Source organism: Camellia sinensis, chromosome 3 (assembly GCF_055761805.1).
Source record: "Camellia sinensis isolate YWXY chromosome 3, ASM5576180v1, whole genome shotgun sequence".
NCBI lineage: Eukaryota > Viridiplantae > Streptophyta > Magnoliopsida > Ericales > Theaceae > Camellia > Camellia sinensis.
Window position 1 is genome coordinate 44,514,832 of NC_138963.1, and position 18,424 is coordinate 44,533,255.

The 18,424-nt window shown below is 37.0% G+C and overlaps 2 protein-coding genes across 3 annotated transcripts in view; both read right to left on the bottom strand.

Annotated features, from left to right (window-relative positions):
• LOC114289226 (xanthotoxin 5-hydroxylase CYP82C4) overlaps positions 1-18,424 on the bottom strand; it is a 377,811-nt gene that overhangs the window by 329,920 nt on the left and 29,467 nt on the right. The gene's annotated exons all lie outside the window — the stretch shown is intronic.
• Positions 400-7,961, bottom strand: LOC114311953 (DNA repair protein RAD51 homolog 2). Of its 2 annotated transcripts, none has more exons than XM_082919670.1 (12): positions 7,714-7,961; positions 5,739-5,852; positions 5,473-5,625; positions 5,012-5,115; positions 4,836-4,899; positions 4,682-4,737; positions 3,718-3,798; positions 2,703-2,762; positions 2,503-2,594; positions 2,315-2,434; positions 1,214-1,357; positions 400-848 (listed from the first exon to the last, which is right to left on the bottom strand). In XM_082919670.1, exons 1-12 carry the CDS (start codon positions 7,900-7,902, stop codon positions 805-807), a joined length of 1,221 nt encoding a protein of 406 aa, XP_082775796.1. In that variant the 5' UTR covers positions 7,903-7,961; the 3' UTR covers positions 400-804. The 2 variants fall into 2 exon arrangements, with proteins under 2 accessions (XP_082775796.1, XP_082775797.1); XM_082919671.1 differs by lacking the exon at positions 7,714-7,961 and adding an exon at positions 6,822-7,026.

Here is an 18,424-nt window from a genome sequence, read left to right on the forward strand (position 1 = left end):
ACTTGGGGGTGAAAGACAGTTTTTATTACCATCACAACCACCAAATTGACAATCTTTAAACAAGATTTCGTACTTTGGGAATAATGTTCCGACTTTATAAAACAAAAATTGGAAAATAAATAAATAAATAAATTCACTAGTGTAGAGCCACTTCAAGCATCCTATCCATTATTAGATAAATAAAAGGTAGCTCATATGGTTACATACTTGGTTAACTTTACTAAGAAATATCCTAGGTTAATCACTAATCTGAGGCTATGATTAAATATAGGTTCCACATTAGAGTTGGCACAACGAATGGCCATAGACTAAACAGGGGACCCAACTTGATACAGTGAGCTTGATATCGCATTTGCTAATCTTCCCCTATTTTGTACTTTAATAATAAGCCCTGACAAGTACAAAGCAAGAGAAACAACACGTTTAACAAAATTATTAAGTTTAAATACATGGAGCCATCTTCATAAAATCATTGACCAGAGACCAAACAACAATAAGAGTTACCACTAGATGAAGGCGACAACTGGGGGAATAATTTACACAGAAGATGTCATTTTGACTAGAAATAACAAAACAAAAACTCTTTTCACACAAAGTCAATTAGAAATACAAAAAGAGGAACTCCAAGTGAAAGAATGCTGTGGATGTGAAGTCAAGTTCGCGTGCCTAAGAACATTTCATAAATTTTTTAAAACTAACATAATTGTAATTAGCATTGAAATACTTCATAATAGAACACACATTTATAGAAGAGGTCTTTCAACATGCCTGCATATTGCCTGCTGATGTTTTCATGCTGACTGATCATGGTAACCTTTCGCTGAGGAAATTAATGACGTCACTGTGGCCTGCATTCAGTCATATGAAAACTTTAAGACTGCTACATCTCTTTGTTTTTAGAAAAATAAATAATATATTTTAGTCTAAAAGATTATTTTGTAGAGTTTCTTGGGACAATTGTACATTCTTGTAGAGAAATAGTGATAGTTTTGAAGAATACTTGGTTTGCTACCCCGGTTTTTGGCATTTTTCTAATACAATTTACTTCTTTCTTTCTTTCTTTCTTTCGCAAGTGGAAAGCTTGGGAGCTACCATGTCCAGACAATTCAATTAATAGTTACACCTTAATTGCTGGTGACTTATTTTTAACACGGATAATGCATAAGTTAAACCATTAAATGATTGATGCATATCAGAAAAGTCAGTGACGAACCTTGATTTTGTATTGCATTTATTTGTGGTCCTATCATCTCTATTCCAACATCACTGAGCAATGAAATCCCGGATGAAGTTATGTTGAAAGGGAATACCAGAGGAGGAGATATTGGAGATTTTGCCACCTTCATAAACTTCTCACCTGCAAGAGAAAAAGAATTCGTGATTTTCAGATTGGCAGAAATCTTAAAAGAAAATTGTAAGGAAAAATGCAATTGGCAATACACTATTATCTTATAAAAGGTTAGTCTACTCTCAAATTTGGAGCGTTGGGGGACTTAGAATTGGATGCATACAACTCAACTCAAAAAAGTCTACAGCCCCGTACACAGAGATGGGCTTCACTGACTTTACCCAATTGAGCAATATCAAAGGCCACATCCTCCGCAAATCAGTGCCCACTTATGGTCATTGCTGCGTAATAGTAGGAGTATCTTCAACTTTGATGCAATTCTTAAAAAAGCATTCATATGTCTTACTAGCTAACATGAGCAAACCAGCTCAAGATACTACTCCCTTATTTTGACTACAAAACTGTTCAAAATGTTTCTTTTCTGTTTTTTGCCCTCATTTTGATAAAATTTAACATGTTTCATAATGGCTCAACGCCCAATTAACAAATTCGTAGTTGATGTGTACATCAATCATATAACACCCTGAAAACACATCTCAATTTTCCAATATACATAGTATTGACACTCTACTCCACTGCCTTGGCTCTCTCCTCCATCTCTGGTGATCTGAAAGTCCTTAGAGGACTGCCTAATTCACTAGCTAATAGTGCATCAGAAGTGTCACCGGTTCAACTCTCTTTCACTAAAGATCCTGCCCCTCCAGGAGAGTTTCAACTGTAACAATCTGGCCATTTCCAAAATCTCCCCAATAAAGGATTCCTTCTCATATTCAACAAAACACCAGTTTTAAAACCTTACTTGAATAGGAATGAACATAAGTTTTTTAGAGAACACACTTTAAACTGAGACACCATCACAATCTACTTGAAAGCAGAAGATCCCAATAGTCCCCATGGAGCAAATTCTTAATACATGCATGAGCAGTGTGATATCATTTTATGTCAAGGAAAGTGGCAGTCACCAACCTGATTTAGCTTCCAGCACAAGGCGAATAGTGACAGCATGAGACCAGTGAATCCCTAAAGCTGGAACAAGATGAGAATCAAATCTTGCGGATTCCTCTATGGTGTCATCCCTGCTCCGCACTGCACAGATGAATTAATTGTCTTACTACGGGGGCAAAAGATTTCACAAACTAATTATGCTATGATACCTTGGAAAGCGTACTGGGAGATTTCATCACTGCATTGAGATCTAACTTGGTTAGTCACCACTACGGGAATTCTTGAAAATTCTGCAAGAGACCTAAACACAACAGATAAAGAAGAATCGCTTGAGGAGCACGGACAAACCATCCATAGCGAAGAAGTTTCACAAAACAAAGATAAGAGTTCAGAATATAACAGTTCTCACTTGATAAACGAAATATGCCAACCCAATGAATGTTGTCTCGGAGGTCCTTGCTCAAATTCCCTGAACAGAGAGTATGGTGAATATGTCGCTTAAACAGAAACACAAGCCAGAGGAAAAGGATATGTTGCATTAGAATTTCTTGTTTAAAATGTGTAAAAAATGCACTGTTTTTGCATAAAATGGGAGATCCATACCAAAGTTGCATGGGTGTTGTTTAAAGAATGGATGTTTAATACTATGGTACATGAGTTCAGGCAACTAAATTTTTAGTGGATATGGACAACTTTCTTTTAAACTCTTTTAGCAGTTGAAATCAAGAGGGTAAATTTATTATAAAAAAATGTAGGACTTTCTACACAAGCAACATACTGGTAAATGAATTTGTGCAGTGGACGAGATCCTTATATTATTAATCAGATAGAACAACCATATCTAGTAGATGCAATGCAAATAACACATCTTGTAATCAGCCTTTATTGCATAGCTAGAACTAACCCCAAACAGTGAAAAATTAGATCCAAACATGAAATCTGTGTGCTCTGACTAATCCGATGAACTTGGATTGATAGTCTATCACTTCATCAAGTTGGCTCCAAAAGTGATATAAACCATCTCCAAAAGCATTTACTTCTGAACTCTCATCAATTTATTCATTCCTAGTTCTATCCTCGCCCAATTTATAAAATATCCATCTCAACATTCCCATTATGGCCATGCTAGTTTATGAACTTGTTTTTTAGATGCCAAACATTTAATCTGATAAAAAATGGTTGAGCTTTATCAGAAGCACTGCTCCACTAGCAAATTTTAACATCGTTTTGTGTCGTTGTAAAATGTCCAACATCCAATTTCTAAAAGCAACAAGAAGCGTATAACATAACACATCCAGAAACAAAAGCAGAATGGTAATTAATAAGTTAATACTGCAACTACACAGTATGTTAGACAATTGATAACTAGAGTTGAGAAAAACAAACTTCAGTCAAATAGTGCAGAAGAAAGAGCTTGATCTTACCCTGAAACAACAGCTGTCATGCTATCAATGACAAGCAACTTCACTTGGTGCTGGAGGAGCGAAACCTTGATTTGCTGCAAGCTGGTGAAAAAGAAAACAACATATAATATTAAAAATTAATTGCAATAGTCTCTCAGTTGATAAGTCTAGAAAGAGTAAGAACAATGGGCTACTGGGGTTGGTTGACTTTAGATTGAGCTTGAACTTGAGCAGGGCTTGACCTGAGAAATTTTTTTCCTGTTCTTTCATTTGCTAAGGTTTGGCCAAACTCAATCCTGTTCATGAGCCTAATCAAGCTTGTCAAGTTTGTTCATTCACCTATTCATTCTAATTTCCATATCGAAAGATATTCAATTTCAATTGCAATTACAAGATACTCCAAGAGCTTATCCATTTTTTTGTCATATCTAAAAGGCAAGGTACTTTTTTCCTTTTTGCCACAGTTATTCTCTAATACCGTCAGAAAGTTGCTTAAGAATTGTTACCAAAGCCATATGAGTGTAGCGCCAACTTTTCATGAGGCCTCAAGTAAATCCCAATTCCAACAGAGTTAGTTTATGGAGCAATCTTGCCCAAAACCTAAGCTTGAGCTTGGTTGTGAATGGGCTTCTTAACAAGCCCAGCATGAGATGCTCATGTCAACATTACTTTCTTTATAAAACCTTGTCTGAACTTAAATTCAAGAGAAAAGTTTGATAAAGTCTCTAGGAGGTCATACCAGATAGTTCAAATATTCATATGTTAACCATGTAACAAACTGGGTTATCTAGACAACCCTCAAATCGAACCACATCACCCCTAAGAGGGTCTTGTCATAGACTCATAATCTTTGTGGTTCATGAGTGAAACATCTCAGCTGGCTCTCACATTGTCACTAATTACAGCTCCAAGTTCTCAAAATGTCCCATTTATATCTTATTATATTCACTCTAGGTTAAACACAAGAAGGCTCTCTAGTTCACACCTTTCAGTAAATTCGGCCAGTGATGACGGCTGCAAAACTAGGATCCTACCAGCCATCTGCAGTATAAATGAAAGTTACTCATTTTAGATGCTGAACATTCTTCCATAAGGTAATGATTCAAAGACATTAAGTACTGGACAAACATGATGCATACCTCTTGTGCCATTCCTTCCATGTGAAATATATCTGGGAAACTACTAACTCCAATTTCTATCATCCTGAGAAAGGCAGATTTTACAGTTTCAGTCTATTGCATGTCACAAAATTTGAGATTTAAATAAATATCACAAACCTGAAATAAGTGATATCAGAAAAGCATGGCCCAGATACCTTCTTGAACTAAATTTGGACTCCACGTCAACATAAATTACACGGCCCTCTAAACCTCCAAACTTAGTAGGCAATGAAGCAAGTAATGAAAGCTTCATGCAAAACTGCAATTTTCAAACAAAATGGAATGAAGAATCATATGATTATGTGTATAACCATTATATACAATTGTATCACACTAGCATGTAAAAACAATTATGCAAAACCTTAATCATGCAAATTAAGAATTATTGCTCGACTAAATCAACAAAAAATGTTAAGAACTTTGTCAAAGGGTGAAGCAACATATCATAATCACAAGAGTAATTTCACAATTTTTTAAATTACTAAAAAACAAAAACTGATAACCCAGTCCAATGATGGAAAGGATGGCCTTGTCATGGTCAAGCACTGAATGTAGCACATCAATAAAAAAAACAAAAAGTTTATTAAAGCATTCACTTTGTTAATAGTTATCATACCTGTGTTTTGCCAATTCCTGCAGGACCAACTAACTCTGTCAAAACACCAAAGGGTATTCCACCACATAAGACCTCATCTAATCCTTTCAGACGTGTGGGAAGATGGCCACAGAGGTATTCATTTTGGATGCACTGCTCCAGTAATGATAGTGCCTAGACACACAAGTCAAACAAAATGAAACGACATAATTGCTGCACTCTTTGGCCCTAGGAAGCAAAGTCGTCTTTTTTTTTTTTTGTTCCTAATACTAACATATTACACTTACAGTTTGATAAGGTGGGCTTGCAATTTCACTGACTTGTGCAACTGCAGTTGTAACTTCTGCAAACCCAACATCTAACAACTCCATCAACTCAAATTCAGTTAATGACAACACATCCTGGAAGGAAATATTTTGAATATTAACACAGTGGGTGAAACAAAGTCTTGTTCATTGAGAACCCAGAAAATTAGTAAAACAGTTCAATCCATTTGACAAATCAAATCAAGTGATTGATGTATTCAAATAATAGGAAACACAAGTTTCCAGAGATCAAATTTAGAGATGAGTTTGAATTTGGGCAATGGAGACTCCAAATTTGTGTAATGGAAATGACTGTAGTATTTTATTGTCTACTCAACACAACCAAGGGACTTGAGCCTTTAACATCAAGAGACCATCGGGTACCACCTGCCCTGCAAGGCTAGTGGTATAAACAGAATAATTTTGTGATTATTCAATTTATCATTTCTCAAACATCCTATGAAGCATGGATATGGATATGGGATACATAATAGGGATACTACACGAATATTGCGATATGACAAAATCTAAAATAACAGGAAACCAATATGACCATAATACGTTGAAAAAAATTTATAATCTTTAGTATTATATTATCTATAAGCTCAAAGAATAGTGAGAAACCAGTCTTCAGGAATTAGATATTAGTTTAAGAGCCAAGCCAATAGTCAGTTTACCTTTTTCAATGGATATGTTAGTTTGATAAAAAATTTAAAAAGTAGAATACTATTTTCTTCTTCTCTAAGAAATAAGAAAATTGTGCAAAACTATTATTGTATCTATTCTAACAATTATATTCTAATAATATACAAAAACTATTAAATCTCAATTTCATAATAGTTTGGACACGTGACCTAGAGTGTCCGAAAAGTATCCGATATTTCTCAAAATTAACATCAAGTATCGGATACATTTAGAAAGTATCATCTACGTAATCTCCGAGCATCAATACTGGTACAATACAAATACAACTCCTTTTTAGAAATATCTCGGCTTCATACCAACCATCTCATACTTACATATAGAAAAACCACTAACTCATGCAAATAATGTACATTAATATACCTAGAATCTTTGCACCTAGCTACGAGGTGAGGTGTTCAAGTCTTGCAACAGGCAAGGCTCCTCTCCCCATGTTATGGCCTCCAATGGCCTGTTTGGTGCAGCTTAGGGTTAGGGTTTAGGGTTTAGAACATAGAAGCTAAAAGTGCCCCTCATCAGCTTTTTTCAACTTATTTAATCTATTTTTGCTTAATAAAAAGCAAAAACTGTACCGAACACTCTTTCACAAATTAAAATATACTCACAAATTAAAATAGCTATAATCAACTTCTTTAAGCTGCAACATACAGTCCCCACCCCCCCCACCCCCCACCCCCAAAAAAAAAAAAAAAGAAAAAAAAAAAGAAGTATGCATTAATAACACATTTGGCACTAGTTCTCATCTCCATGAAAAATACTTGAGACCCCCACTATTTTTGACCCCATAACCCCCAATTGATTTGTGGCCACATATTATGTTTTGTTTTTTGTTTTTTTGTTTTTTTGTTATTTTTTTCTCTCCTCCCTCTCTCTCTCACAAATGTGTGGGGTGCTGGGGGTCTGGATCGTTTCCCTCATCTTCATATCCAACAATGATGACTGGAAAAAAAAATAAAAAAAATTCCAGTGGTTGAACAGGATTGTTTGTGTGAGAGACAATTCTGGGTAACTCTTGTTGTCTGTAGGCAATGAGGGTTTCCCAAGAAAAACCCAAAGCAATCAAACATCAATGTGGGGTTACTAATTTAATTAACAGGCCTCCTGGTAACTATGATTGAAAATCCAAAAGAGTGACTGGCTTGTACTTAAATTAAACCATAAAAAAGGCAAGAATTCAATGAATTACAGAAAATAGCATTGAGATACGGATTGAAGAAAATGAAGCGCGGTAAGTAATTAGGGGAGGGTTAGTTACCTTGGCAGTTAACAAGTTACGAGCTGTGAAGATGTTGGTAATTGATTTGGGCAGACCCATCTCACTGAGGACCTTGTTCGCCATCTCTCTCACCCAGAGTGAGCACTCCCTCTCTCTCTCCCTCCTCCCCCACACTTGTTTACGGAAGAATACTGGGAGGGTGGGCTCCAAACTAGCTGAGCCGAACATTTTTTTGTTTTTTTGGTTTACGGAGGAATATTAGGGGGAGGTTTAGCTGCAAACGAGTGGAGTCGATTTTTTTTTTTTTTTTTAACAAAGGAATAAAAGGAGGTTGGGTTGCACATGAATAGAGTTGAATATTTTTTTTTTTTTTTTTTTTTTTGGTTTATGGAGGAATATTAGGAGGTTGGGCTATAAACGAGTTGAGTTGAGTTTTTTTTTTTTTTATGAAAAAATATTAGAAGGTTAGGTTGCAAATGAGCCGAGTTTTACTGAGCTTAAGCTTGCTCATTTATTGAGCTCGAGCTGAACTCGTTAAGTAGCTGGTTCGAATTTGGCTCGACTCGTTAATATTAATATAATTCAAGCTCAGCCTGATTCAACTCAATAAGATTTTTTTGTAATATTATTTGAATAAAAATATTGCTTATATTATTATATATATTATTTAATAAATATAATAATATATTTATTATATAATTTAAATAAAAATAATTGAGTCGAGTTTATTCAAGTTTGAGCTCGGCTCGTTTAGTAAATAAGTTGAGCTGAGTTGAGCCCTTAACGAGTGAAGCCGAATCGAGCCAAGCCAAATTTATTTGTACTCGATTCATTTACAGCCTTACTAGAAACCCACCTTATCATGGAGAATAGCTCTCATTCTCGTTCTTTGTATTTAATGTTTGGGTTCCAAGTTCATAATAATAATAATCTAAATTGTTGATCTTTTGTTAAAATTGTCTTATAAAAAATTAACTTCATGAGATAAGGATAAATATGTAAATAAATTAAATTTTATTTTATAGAATGAAATGTTTAAATTTAATTCACAATTATTTTCTATTTTTAAAAAATAGGGTAAATTATTTATAAGTCTTATTTGAAAGACTTATACAAGATATGGTCCTATAAAAAAACTTATAACCCAATAAGTCCTGTGGTTTTTTTTATGGATACATCTACTCCCAATCTTAATTAATTAATAAGCTGATTAATAATAATACTATATATGAGAAATCTAATATTATCATAGATTGTGACCATATCTATATGGTTAGAAATTTGAAATTCAAAATAACATAATTAATGGCAATATCAAATGTGGGAAATCCAATATTACCATAAATTGTGATCATATATTTATATGATTGGAAATTTGAAATTCAAAACATAAATATAACATATAACATCTCAAACCTAATGTGACATTCCCAAACCCAATATGATATTCTCATATGCTTCTAAAATTTTAAATACTTGATTACTCGTAATACCATATATGGGAAATCCAATGTTACCATAGATTGTGATCATATTTATATGACTGAAAATTTGAAATTCAAAACATAAATGTAACATATAACATCCCAAACCTAACGTGATATTCTCATATGCTTCTCAAGTTCTCATCCCAAACCCAACGTAAATGTAACATGTAACATTCTAAACTCACCGTGACATTCCCATATGCGTCTCATCCCAAACCCAACGTGACATTCCAATACTCCACTGTTGAATTATGATGTAACATGTAACATCCTAACTCAACCCATGTATTGAACCACCATCACCCCTAACCCAGCATAACTTCAACATCAAGCGATGAAATTCAGTCCACATTCAATTACAAATCCAAATCCTTAATAATTTTGCGCAACGTACAGTGACATATATGTAAACACTGATTGCAACAAAGACACGATACACATTCAAACACATATACAACTGAACAAACACACAAATGTCATCTACTATATAGTATATGTAGATTAACGTTACATACTAAATATAACATACATCGTAACACGATCATCTAGGTCCCAATGTACAATTGACATCCTATGCCATGGTTCACATTCGATATCCAATTAACATTCAAAACCAAATATCCCCAACCCAACTCTTGAACCCATACACACCACTCATACATCGACCATATTAAAACGCATCAATTATCACAATGTCAAATACACCTATTTAATCAGAATATTGGTCAAAGTGTACCCATCATTGAGTGTAATAGATTGTCAATGCCCTATCAAAGATGAACAATCCACACTTCAACAAACAACAACACACTTCAATAAAAAATAAATAAATAAATATACATCTTCCCTTCAACTGATTGGAGTCGAAATTTGTCGAAGGAATCAACAAATAACCCCCAAATTTCATCATATCAACGACCATATCCATATCCATTTAAGCAATATTTTGAAAATGTATTAGATTCCCGCGATCAAGGTGAAACAAACACACACGGTCGTTACTTGTAAACTTGACTTTCTTAAATGCTTTCCCAAATGTGATATGATAAATGAGAAAATAACGTACGATATGAAAATAAATTAGGGGTATAATAGTACATTGATATCATTCATTTACAACTCATAAGACCTTATGGAACACATTCCTATTTAAATAGGATTTCAAACTCTAAAAGAATATTCATAGGATTTCACATTAATAAGTCTTCCAAATAGGACTTATAAATAATTTTTTCTAAAAAATAAGATGTAATTTAATCATGTATCAATGATATTCTAAATTAATTTTTTACATAACTCATCTAAATTGTTAGAATTGCAAGATAAACGGTTTAAATTATCATTGTAAGCCTAAAATCTAACCCAAAAAATGAAATATGGAATGGTATGAAGTATAAGAATACAGAGGGAAGCCATCTTCCTTATCAATCCAGAAATTACCTAGAGTCTTCCTTGATTTATTCTATGTATAGATCCCATATCACACAGAACACCTAAAAAAAAAAATCACTTTTTTTTGGTCCACGAAAATTTTGGATGGTTAACTTTGGTTTTGAGAGCTCTCCCTCTCTCTCTCTGTTTTTATTTATTTATTTAATTTTGGATGACAATTTTTTATGAGAAAGACTCCCATTCATACTTTTATCCTCTATATTTTTTTGTGAGTTTTATTCTAGGTTTATATTGATAATCTAAACTATTTATTTTTTAATCTTAACAATTTAGATAAGTTATATAAAAAATTAATTTCATTGGATATCACCAGATATATGAATATATTGCATATTATTTTTTAAAATGGATAGTAATTGTGTTTAAACTTAAAATTTTCATTCTATAAAATACAAGTGATTTGTTTATGTATTTATTGATATCCGATGAAATTGATTTTTTACACAAATGGTCTTCATTGTGAAATTTATAAGATGAATGGTTTAAATTATTATTGTGGGCCTAGAATGGAGAAAAAAAAATATGGATAAATATGGAGGAGAGTCAAACCCATTTTTTTATTTATTAAATATATTTACATTTATATACAATAGTGAGAATATTTAAAAAAAAATGAAGAGTAAAAAAATAATTACAAAATAATGAGGATACAAATAACTTAAGCATCCAATTGTGCAAATAAATCATTATTTGGAATTTGTTTTTAACATTTCACTTATTTAAAATTCTCTCTATATAATATGTATATAATATAATTTTTAATGGAATAATATTAAAATATTATGCTAAATATTTATTTTCACTCCTTCATTTATTATTTTATATTTTATATATTTTAATTTTTATTAATTATAATTTATTATCCGTAGTATGTTATATTATTATTTTATTTTTAAAGTTTCAAAATTAATTCACTCCCGTTCCTACCATACTTGATTGGGCTCCAATAGACATACTTGATTGGGCTCCAATAGACGATAAACTCACTCCAAACCTACTCCCTTGCTATCTTACTAGAGATTTTTTTTTTTAAAATTAGGATAAAATTTAATTTATCCCCTTATGATTTAAGGCAAAAGCACTTTACTTTCTATCATTCAAATATAGTCAGAAAGTCTCTATGTAATTTTAGATCAAAGTGCAACCGTCAATACCGTAAACTATAGATGTGAAAAGACTATAATACCTTCAAATCCTATATTCTTTTTTTGTTTTTCTTTCTCTCTCCTTTCTTGCACACATAATTTATAATGTGTAACATTAATTCAATTAAATCACTATACTTATAAATTTTCAATTATTTATTATAATTCTTAACTTTTTTATTCTAATTTTAATTTAATTATATTTTAAATCACAATTAATGTTAAATATTTAATTATTTATTGTAATTCCTTACTTTTAATCAAATTTTATTTTAATTATATTTTTTATCACAATTAATTCTAAATTCTTAATTATTTATTATTTTTTTCAACATGTTAATTTAATTTTAATTTAACCATATTTTAGATCAATTTTTAATTATTAATTATTTTATATTTTTATTTAATTATATTTTAAATAAAATCTTAATTATATTTTATATTTTGGAACTATCTTTAATTATATTACATTTTATTCTATTTTATTTTAGTTAACATATTGATCTAATTTTAGATTTGGAGAAAATTGGGATAAAATTGTCTTTTTGTTGTATTAATTTTACTTTTTTTTTTTTAGAAAATCAAACCACTCTAAAAAATGGTGTGTGTGATACACCTTGTGTTAATTTGGATAGTGTTGGCTGCATAAATTGTATAAGCCAACCACGATTCAATACGTGGCATGGGAAGGGCAATTTGGAGAGGTAATATAAATCGCCAACCATAGTCAGACACGTGTCAACCTATACTGGTAATAATGGGTCTGCGTAGCACTGGAATGATCGAGGGATATAAGGTGATGTGGCCTAACGGTTACTCGCAAGGTTCAAATTCAAAATCAGGAGGGAAGCCTAACTGCAAATATGGCTTAGTGGAGCCGACTGTGAGAGAGCATGATCAGCGATCATGAGGGGAATATTTCGACGATCAGGTGTCCACTTCGACGGTTATCATTGAGAAGTATAAATAGCAAAGAAAGTCCCAAAAGAGAGGACCAGACTCAGATCCAGAAACCAGTTTTTATCTACATTCTTTTCCTTCCAGTTTTTACATTTCTTTTCATTTCTACACTTCAAATTCCTGTATTGCACTTTATTCATAGGAGTAGTTTTGAATAGTTTGTTGCTGAAAACCTCCACGAGGCTGGGTCAGATCATTGTAAGTTTTTCATTTTTACTTAATGAAATACTGCAATTGTTCTTCATTTAATTGTTGTTTACTAAATTCTCTTAAACAAGCCACCAGTAAAAGTCCTCTTTATTGAGGCTGAGAGAACTAAAACATAATCGTCTGATAATTGGTTGGCAATTAATCTTTTGTAAGGACTGATTGATCTTTGCTGGCACACTTAAAATTACAATACTAACCTTCGAAAGCCAAAAAAGCCAACATATATTTTTTGGCACGCCCAATGGGACTAATTGAAATGGCTAGACGTAGGAGACAAGGAGAAAATGAACACCTAGAAGAAGGCGTGGAAGGAGGGGTAGAGGTACCTAATCTAGAGGATAATGTGATAACACATCCTATAGAAGCACTTATCTCATCAGAACCTATGGTCGAGCAGACTAGTAATGCAGAACATGCACCACATATCTAGAATAGTGGACGAGACCATGGAATTGGACCATCAACTGGTCTATCTGTTTAGCCAATGAATCCATGGAGAAGCCTAGTAGATGCCATGGGACAGCAGTTAATGAACACAATGGAAAGATGGACAATATCCTTTATGGATCGGATGAATACCCATCAACCAACTAACACAAAGCATATAGAGGATATTTCAAATGTCCCTCAGCAAAGATTGGCTAGAAATAAACAGCCTATGCAAAGTAATGGACATACTAATGATCAAACTAGTAATCAAAATTATGAAAGACCATCACCTCAGTCTTGGTATGAGCCTTTTTCAAGGCTTATGATAAATCAAAATGCCTAGGATACTGATAGCGACTCCAACTCATTACCTACAGAGCTCAACAAGAAGGGACGATCCGAAACTTCCAGCTCCTCCGAAAAGAGTCTACATACAAGGAACAAGCGCAGAAGAAGCAGTTCAGACGAAGAGGACCAGCACGATCCTTTTGTCCGACGGATTGCAATGGCGGCCCTGCCCAAGAAGTTCAAAGCTCCATCATTCACTCTTTACGACGAAAAATCAGACCCCACTGATCATATCCGTAACTACAAGCAGGCCATGACATTGCATGCAGACAATGAAGCCCTCATGTGCCGAATATTCCCCAGCAGCCTGGGGCCATTAGCTGTTAGGTGGTATTACAAGCTGGAGCCGGCTTCGATCAAAAGCTTCCATCAATTACAGAAATCCTTCAAGGCCAAGTTCATCACCAACGAGGTACAGCCGAAACAGGCCGACTCTCTCTGGACTATGCAAATCTAGTAAGGAGAAACGCTCAGAGCGTATTCGGCACGCTATTGGGAGTGCTTCAACCTCGTCGACGACGCTTGCAACGACTCCATGGCCATCACCGCCTTCAAAATGGGACTACATCCCGACAGTGCTCTTCGTAGTTTCATGACCAGAAGAACCCCCAAAACAGTCTGGGCATTGATGAAAATAGTTGAAGAGTATTGCAAAATAGAAGATGATGCCTTGAGAATAAAAGCCGAACAAATGTCCAACAAAACGGCCCCCCTTGAAATTGCTCAACCAATAAGTTTCGTGCCACCTCCGAGCCCTGAGCCACGGCAACGCGCTAAACGAGACAAAAGGCGGGACTCTCACCGATCAAGCGATCAATGCTCCCACTGGACGAATGAACAATTGCAAGTCGACAGCAGGCGCTCGAGGCGTGCCGACAAGAATTACACAGAGTTGTCAGAACCAATCACTGCAATAATGACCAAAGTCCAACACCTTCCATTCTTCAAATGGCTATCAAAGATGGTGGGGCCCCCCGACACGCGAAGAAGGGATAGGCGGTGCGAGTATCACAAAGATCACGGCCATGAAACCGAGAGCTGTTACGCATTAAAGGATCACCTGAAAGAACTGGTGCAAGACGACCGACTGCAACAGTACGTGAGAAAGGGAAAGCCAATCAAGGCATTAGCCTTGAGGCAGGACTCACCTCCACTTGGCGTGATCCATATAATCTACAGCCTGCCTACATCCCCAACCGTGCACACAATTCAATCGCATCCAATCTCCCAAAAGCAACGTATTCCGACCGAATGGCCCAGAGAAGCTCCGACAATTACTTTCAATGACTCCGATCTTAGCGGCACAACAGCTTCCCACATTGATCCGTTGGTCATCAAATTACGCGTAAATCGATTCACCATTGAACGCATTCTCGTAGACCCAGGGAGTACTTCAGAGGTTATGTATTACAAAACTTTCATCAAACTCGGCTTCAACGAGTCAGATTTGTCTCCGGCGCCTCACCCATTGCTCGGCTTTAATACGAATCCTGAGTACCTATTAGGAAAGATCATACTACCTGTTCGAGCGGGCTCCAGAACGGTCGAAGTAGAATTCCTGGTCGTAAAGCTCCCTTCGCCATATAATGTCATCCTGGGGCGAACCTGGTTACATATTATCAAGGCCGTTCCAAGCACTTATCATCAGCTTGTGCGTTTCCCGACAGCCCATGGCATTGAAGAAATCCGTGGCTTCCCGCAATCGGCACAAGCAGGGATTTTATGAAAACCCTATCACTGACCCGACCTGTGGGCTTTGATACTTGTATATATATCACTTCTGTAATGCAAACCATTTTTCTTCGTCGCTCAATTCATTTCTCAAAGCCCCCCTTTGGTGCATGACACCTTAGGGCCGATTAAAGTCTCCGGATTCGGAGCCCCCTTTGGTGCACGACACCTTAGAGCCGACTAAGATTCCGGATTAGGAGCGCCCTTCGTGGATATCACGATTGGCCAAACTAAGTCTCCGGATTCGGAGCCCTCTTTGGTACATGACACCTTAGGGCCGACTACGACTCCAGATTCGGAGCGTCCTTCGTGGATATCACGATTGGCCAAACTAACTCTCCGGATTCGGAGCCCCCTTTTGGTGCATGACACCTTAGGGCCGACTAAGACTTCGGATTCGGAGTGCCCTTCGTGGATATCACGATTGGCCAAACAAAATCTCCGGATTCGGAGCCCCCTTTGGTGCATGACACCTTAGGGCCGACTAAGACTCCGGATTCGGAGCGCCCTTCGTGGATATCACGATTAGCCAAACTAAGTCTCCGGATTTGGAGCCCCCTTTGGTACATGACACCTTAGGCCCGACTAAGACTCCGGATTCAGAGCGCCCTTCGTAGATATCACGATTGGCCAAACTAAGTCTCCGGATTCGGAGCCATCTTTTGGTGCATAACACCTTAGGGCCGATTAAAGTCTCTGGATTCGAAGCCCCCTTTTGGTGCATGACACCTTAGGGCCGATTAAGTCTCCGAAATCGAAGCCCCCTTTTGGTGCATAACACCTTAGGGTCGATTAAAGTCTCCGGATTCAGAGCCTCCTTTTGGTGCATGACACCTTAGGGCCGATTAAAGTCTCCGTATCGAAACGCTGGTTACGGAGCCCCATCGGCGCATGATGTCTTTGGGCCGATTAAGACTCCGAATTCGCAGCGCCTTTGACACGTAACACCCTAGGGCAGATCATACCTCCGAATTCGGAGCACCCTTCGGCACGAACAAAACGAAACAAAACATGCCAACATTCGAAATAAGGTGATTAGCTAAGCATATAAAAAATCCATAGTAAGACGCAAATGTTTGAAATAAAACTTTTTATTTGATCAAACAGTTGTTACATAGACGCAATCTGCATTCGAACATTACAATATCTATCTTTAACTTCTAAGGCAAAAAGGGGAATTAATCACGTTGATACAGCGAAGGCCCCGAATCAATGCACGTCGTTTGGACGGCCTCCGCGGCTCAAAATGCCTTGATCCAACCGTGCCCGAATTAGCGTATCTCTGGACCTCCCTCTGACACCATCGACAATGTCAAGGCCAAGATCCAAGACAAGGAAGGTTAAGGGCAACGGTCGTTGTGTCTCCTTTCGGGGCGATCTGCTTCGACGACTTGGAGGCTGACGTGCCTCCCGTTTCTTTTTTAATGACCTACCTCCCACACCGGAGAATTCTCCGCTGCGATCTATTGCGGCATCAAGCTCGGCCAAAGTTCGAGTTTGGCTGATTAAAAAAACTCTATTTTACATCGACAATATTATATAACCCCACGCAACAAATGGCGTTATATTAATGAGGTCACTGGCACGATGAGTTCATTCCATTTATTTTTAAATGCTGGCAGTGACCCCGAGACAATTTCATTAACGCCAAAACCCCAAGAGACGAACGTTGGTTGACATTCACCACGGCCTAGGTACCCGAACGGCTTTTTGGAACACATGCACTACCTGGGATAGAGGCAGCGCTATCAATCCAACCGGCCAAGCATTTAGACCCCGCGCCGACTGGAATTTGCCACAGCCACTCCACGTACTGGCTTTTGGCCTTTTGAAATTACAGTGGCCACATTCAAGCATAAACGGCCATCACGATTGGGCCGACCCTGCCTATAAGCCGGCGTATCACTATACGATCAATGTTTGTACATTCATTCAAACATCCATGTCATAAAACGAAACACGTATATACTGAATACAAACTATGACAGAATATTTACAATAGAACGTTTCTATTTAATCCAATAATAAATTACATAGTTTTTATTGCGATTCAACCTTACAATGCGTATTCTTATACGGCGTCACCCTCGTCCTCACTTTTCTCGACTTCAAAAGCGGAAAACGGAAAATGTTTATTGTGGTAGAGTGGCGATGTCGAATCAATGCCCGACGCTCGAAGAGCTTCCGCGGCTTGAGATGGCTTAATCCAACCGTGCCTAAATTCACGATTCTCACATCGACAAACCTCTTCGGCAAGCTTCTCCCTGGTCTTTTCAATTCTAACTTTTCGGCCTTCATGAAAACCTTTTTCATAGGCCCTCCCCTTCGCAGACTCCATTGCAAACATACTCGCTGTCTCATGATCGGCGAGCGCGGTACTGATGAGCCGACTGGTAACCCTTTCCTCCATAATTGGGTTTCCTTGCCCGGCGGGTTGTGCCTGAGCCACCCTGGTCTTCCTCAACTCACACTCAGCCGCCTCCGCGCGAGCCTCTAAACTTCGAATACGTTCCTCCTTCTTCTCCAATTCTCGACGGGTAGCGCACAGCCGCATGCCAATTTCATAGGCAGTGTAAAGCCCCTTCACCGCCCCGTGAATGCCTTCGTGAAATACGTCATAGTCCTGGCGACCTACCATTGACTGCTGAACCTCAGGAGGAAAAATTTGTCGAGCAAACTCGACCGCTACATTTGGGTCTCGAACGATTGAGTCCACCTCTGTCATGGGTCTATTCCCCACAAATACCGCAAAGCTTAATGGGCACAGATTCGCGTCAGATCCCCTCTCGACTCGGAGTTGCGGAGATCTGCCCTGCGACTGCTTGTCCCGCCTGGGTGACCTGCTTCGACGTCGAGGAGACTGACGCCCCTCTCGATCCCTAGAACTCCTATTTCCTGTGCGCAAAGGTTCACCACCTCGATTCATGTCTCCGCCAAGCTCAGCTAGCGTTCTTGCTTCCCCTCTGCTGTTAAAGAAGAGTCTATTCG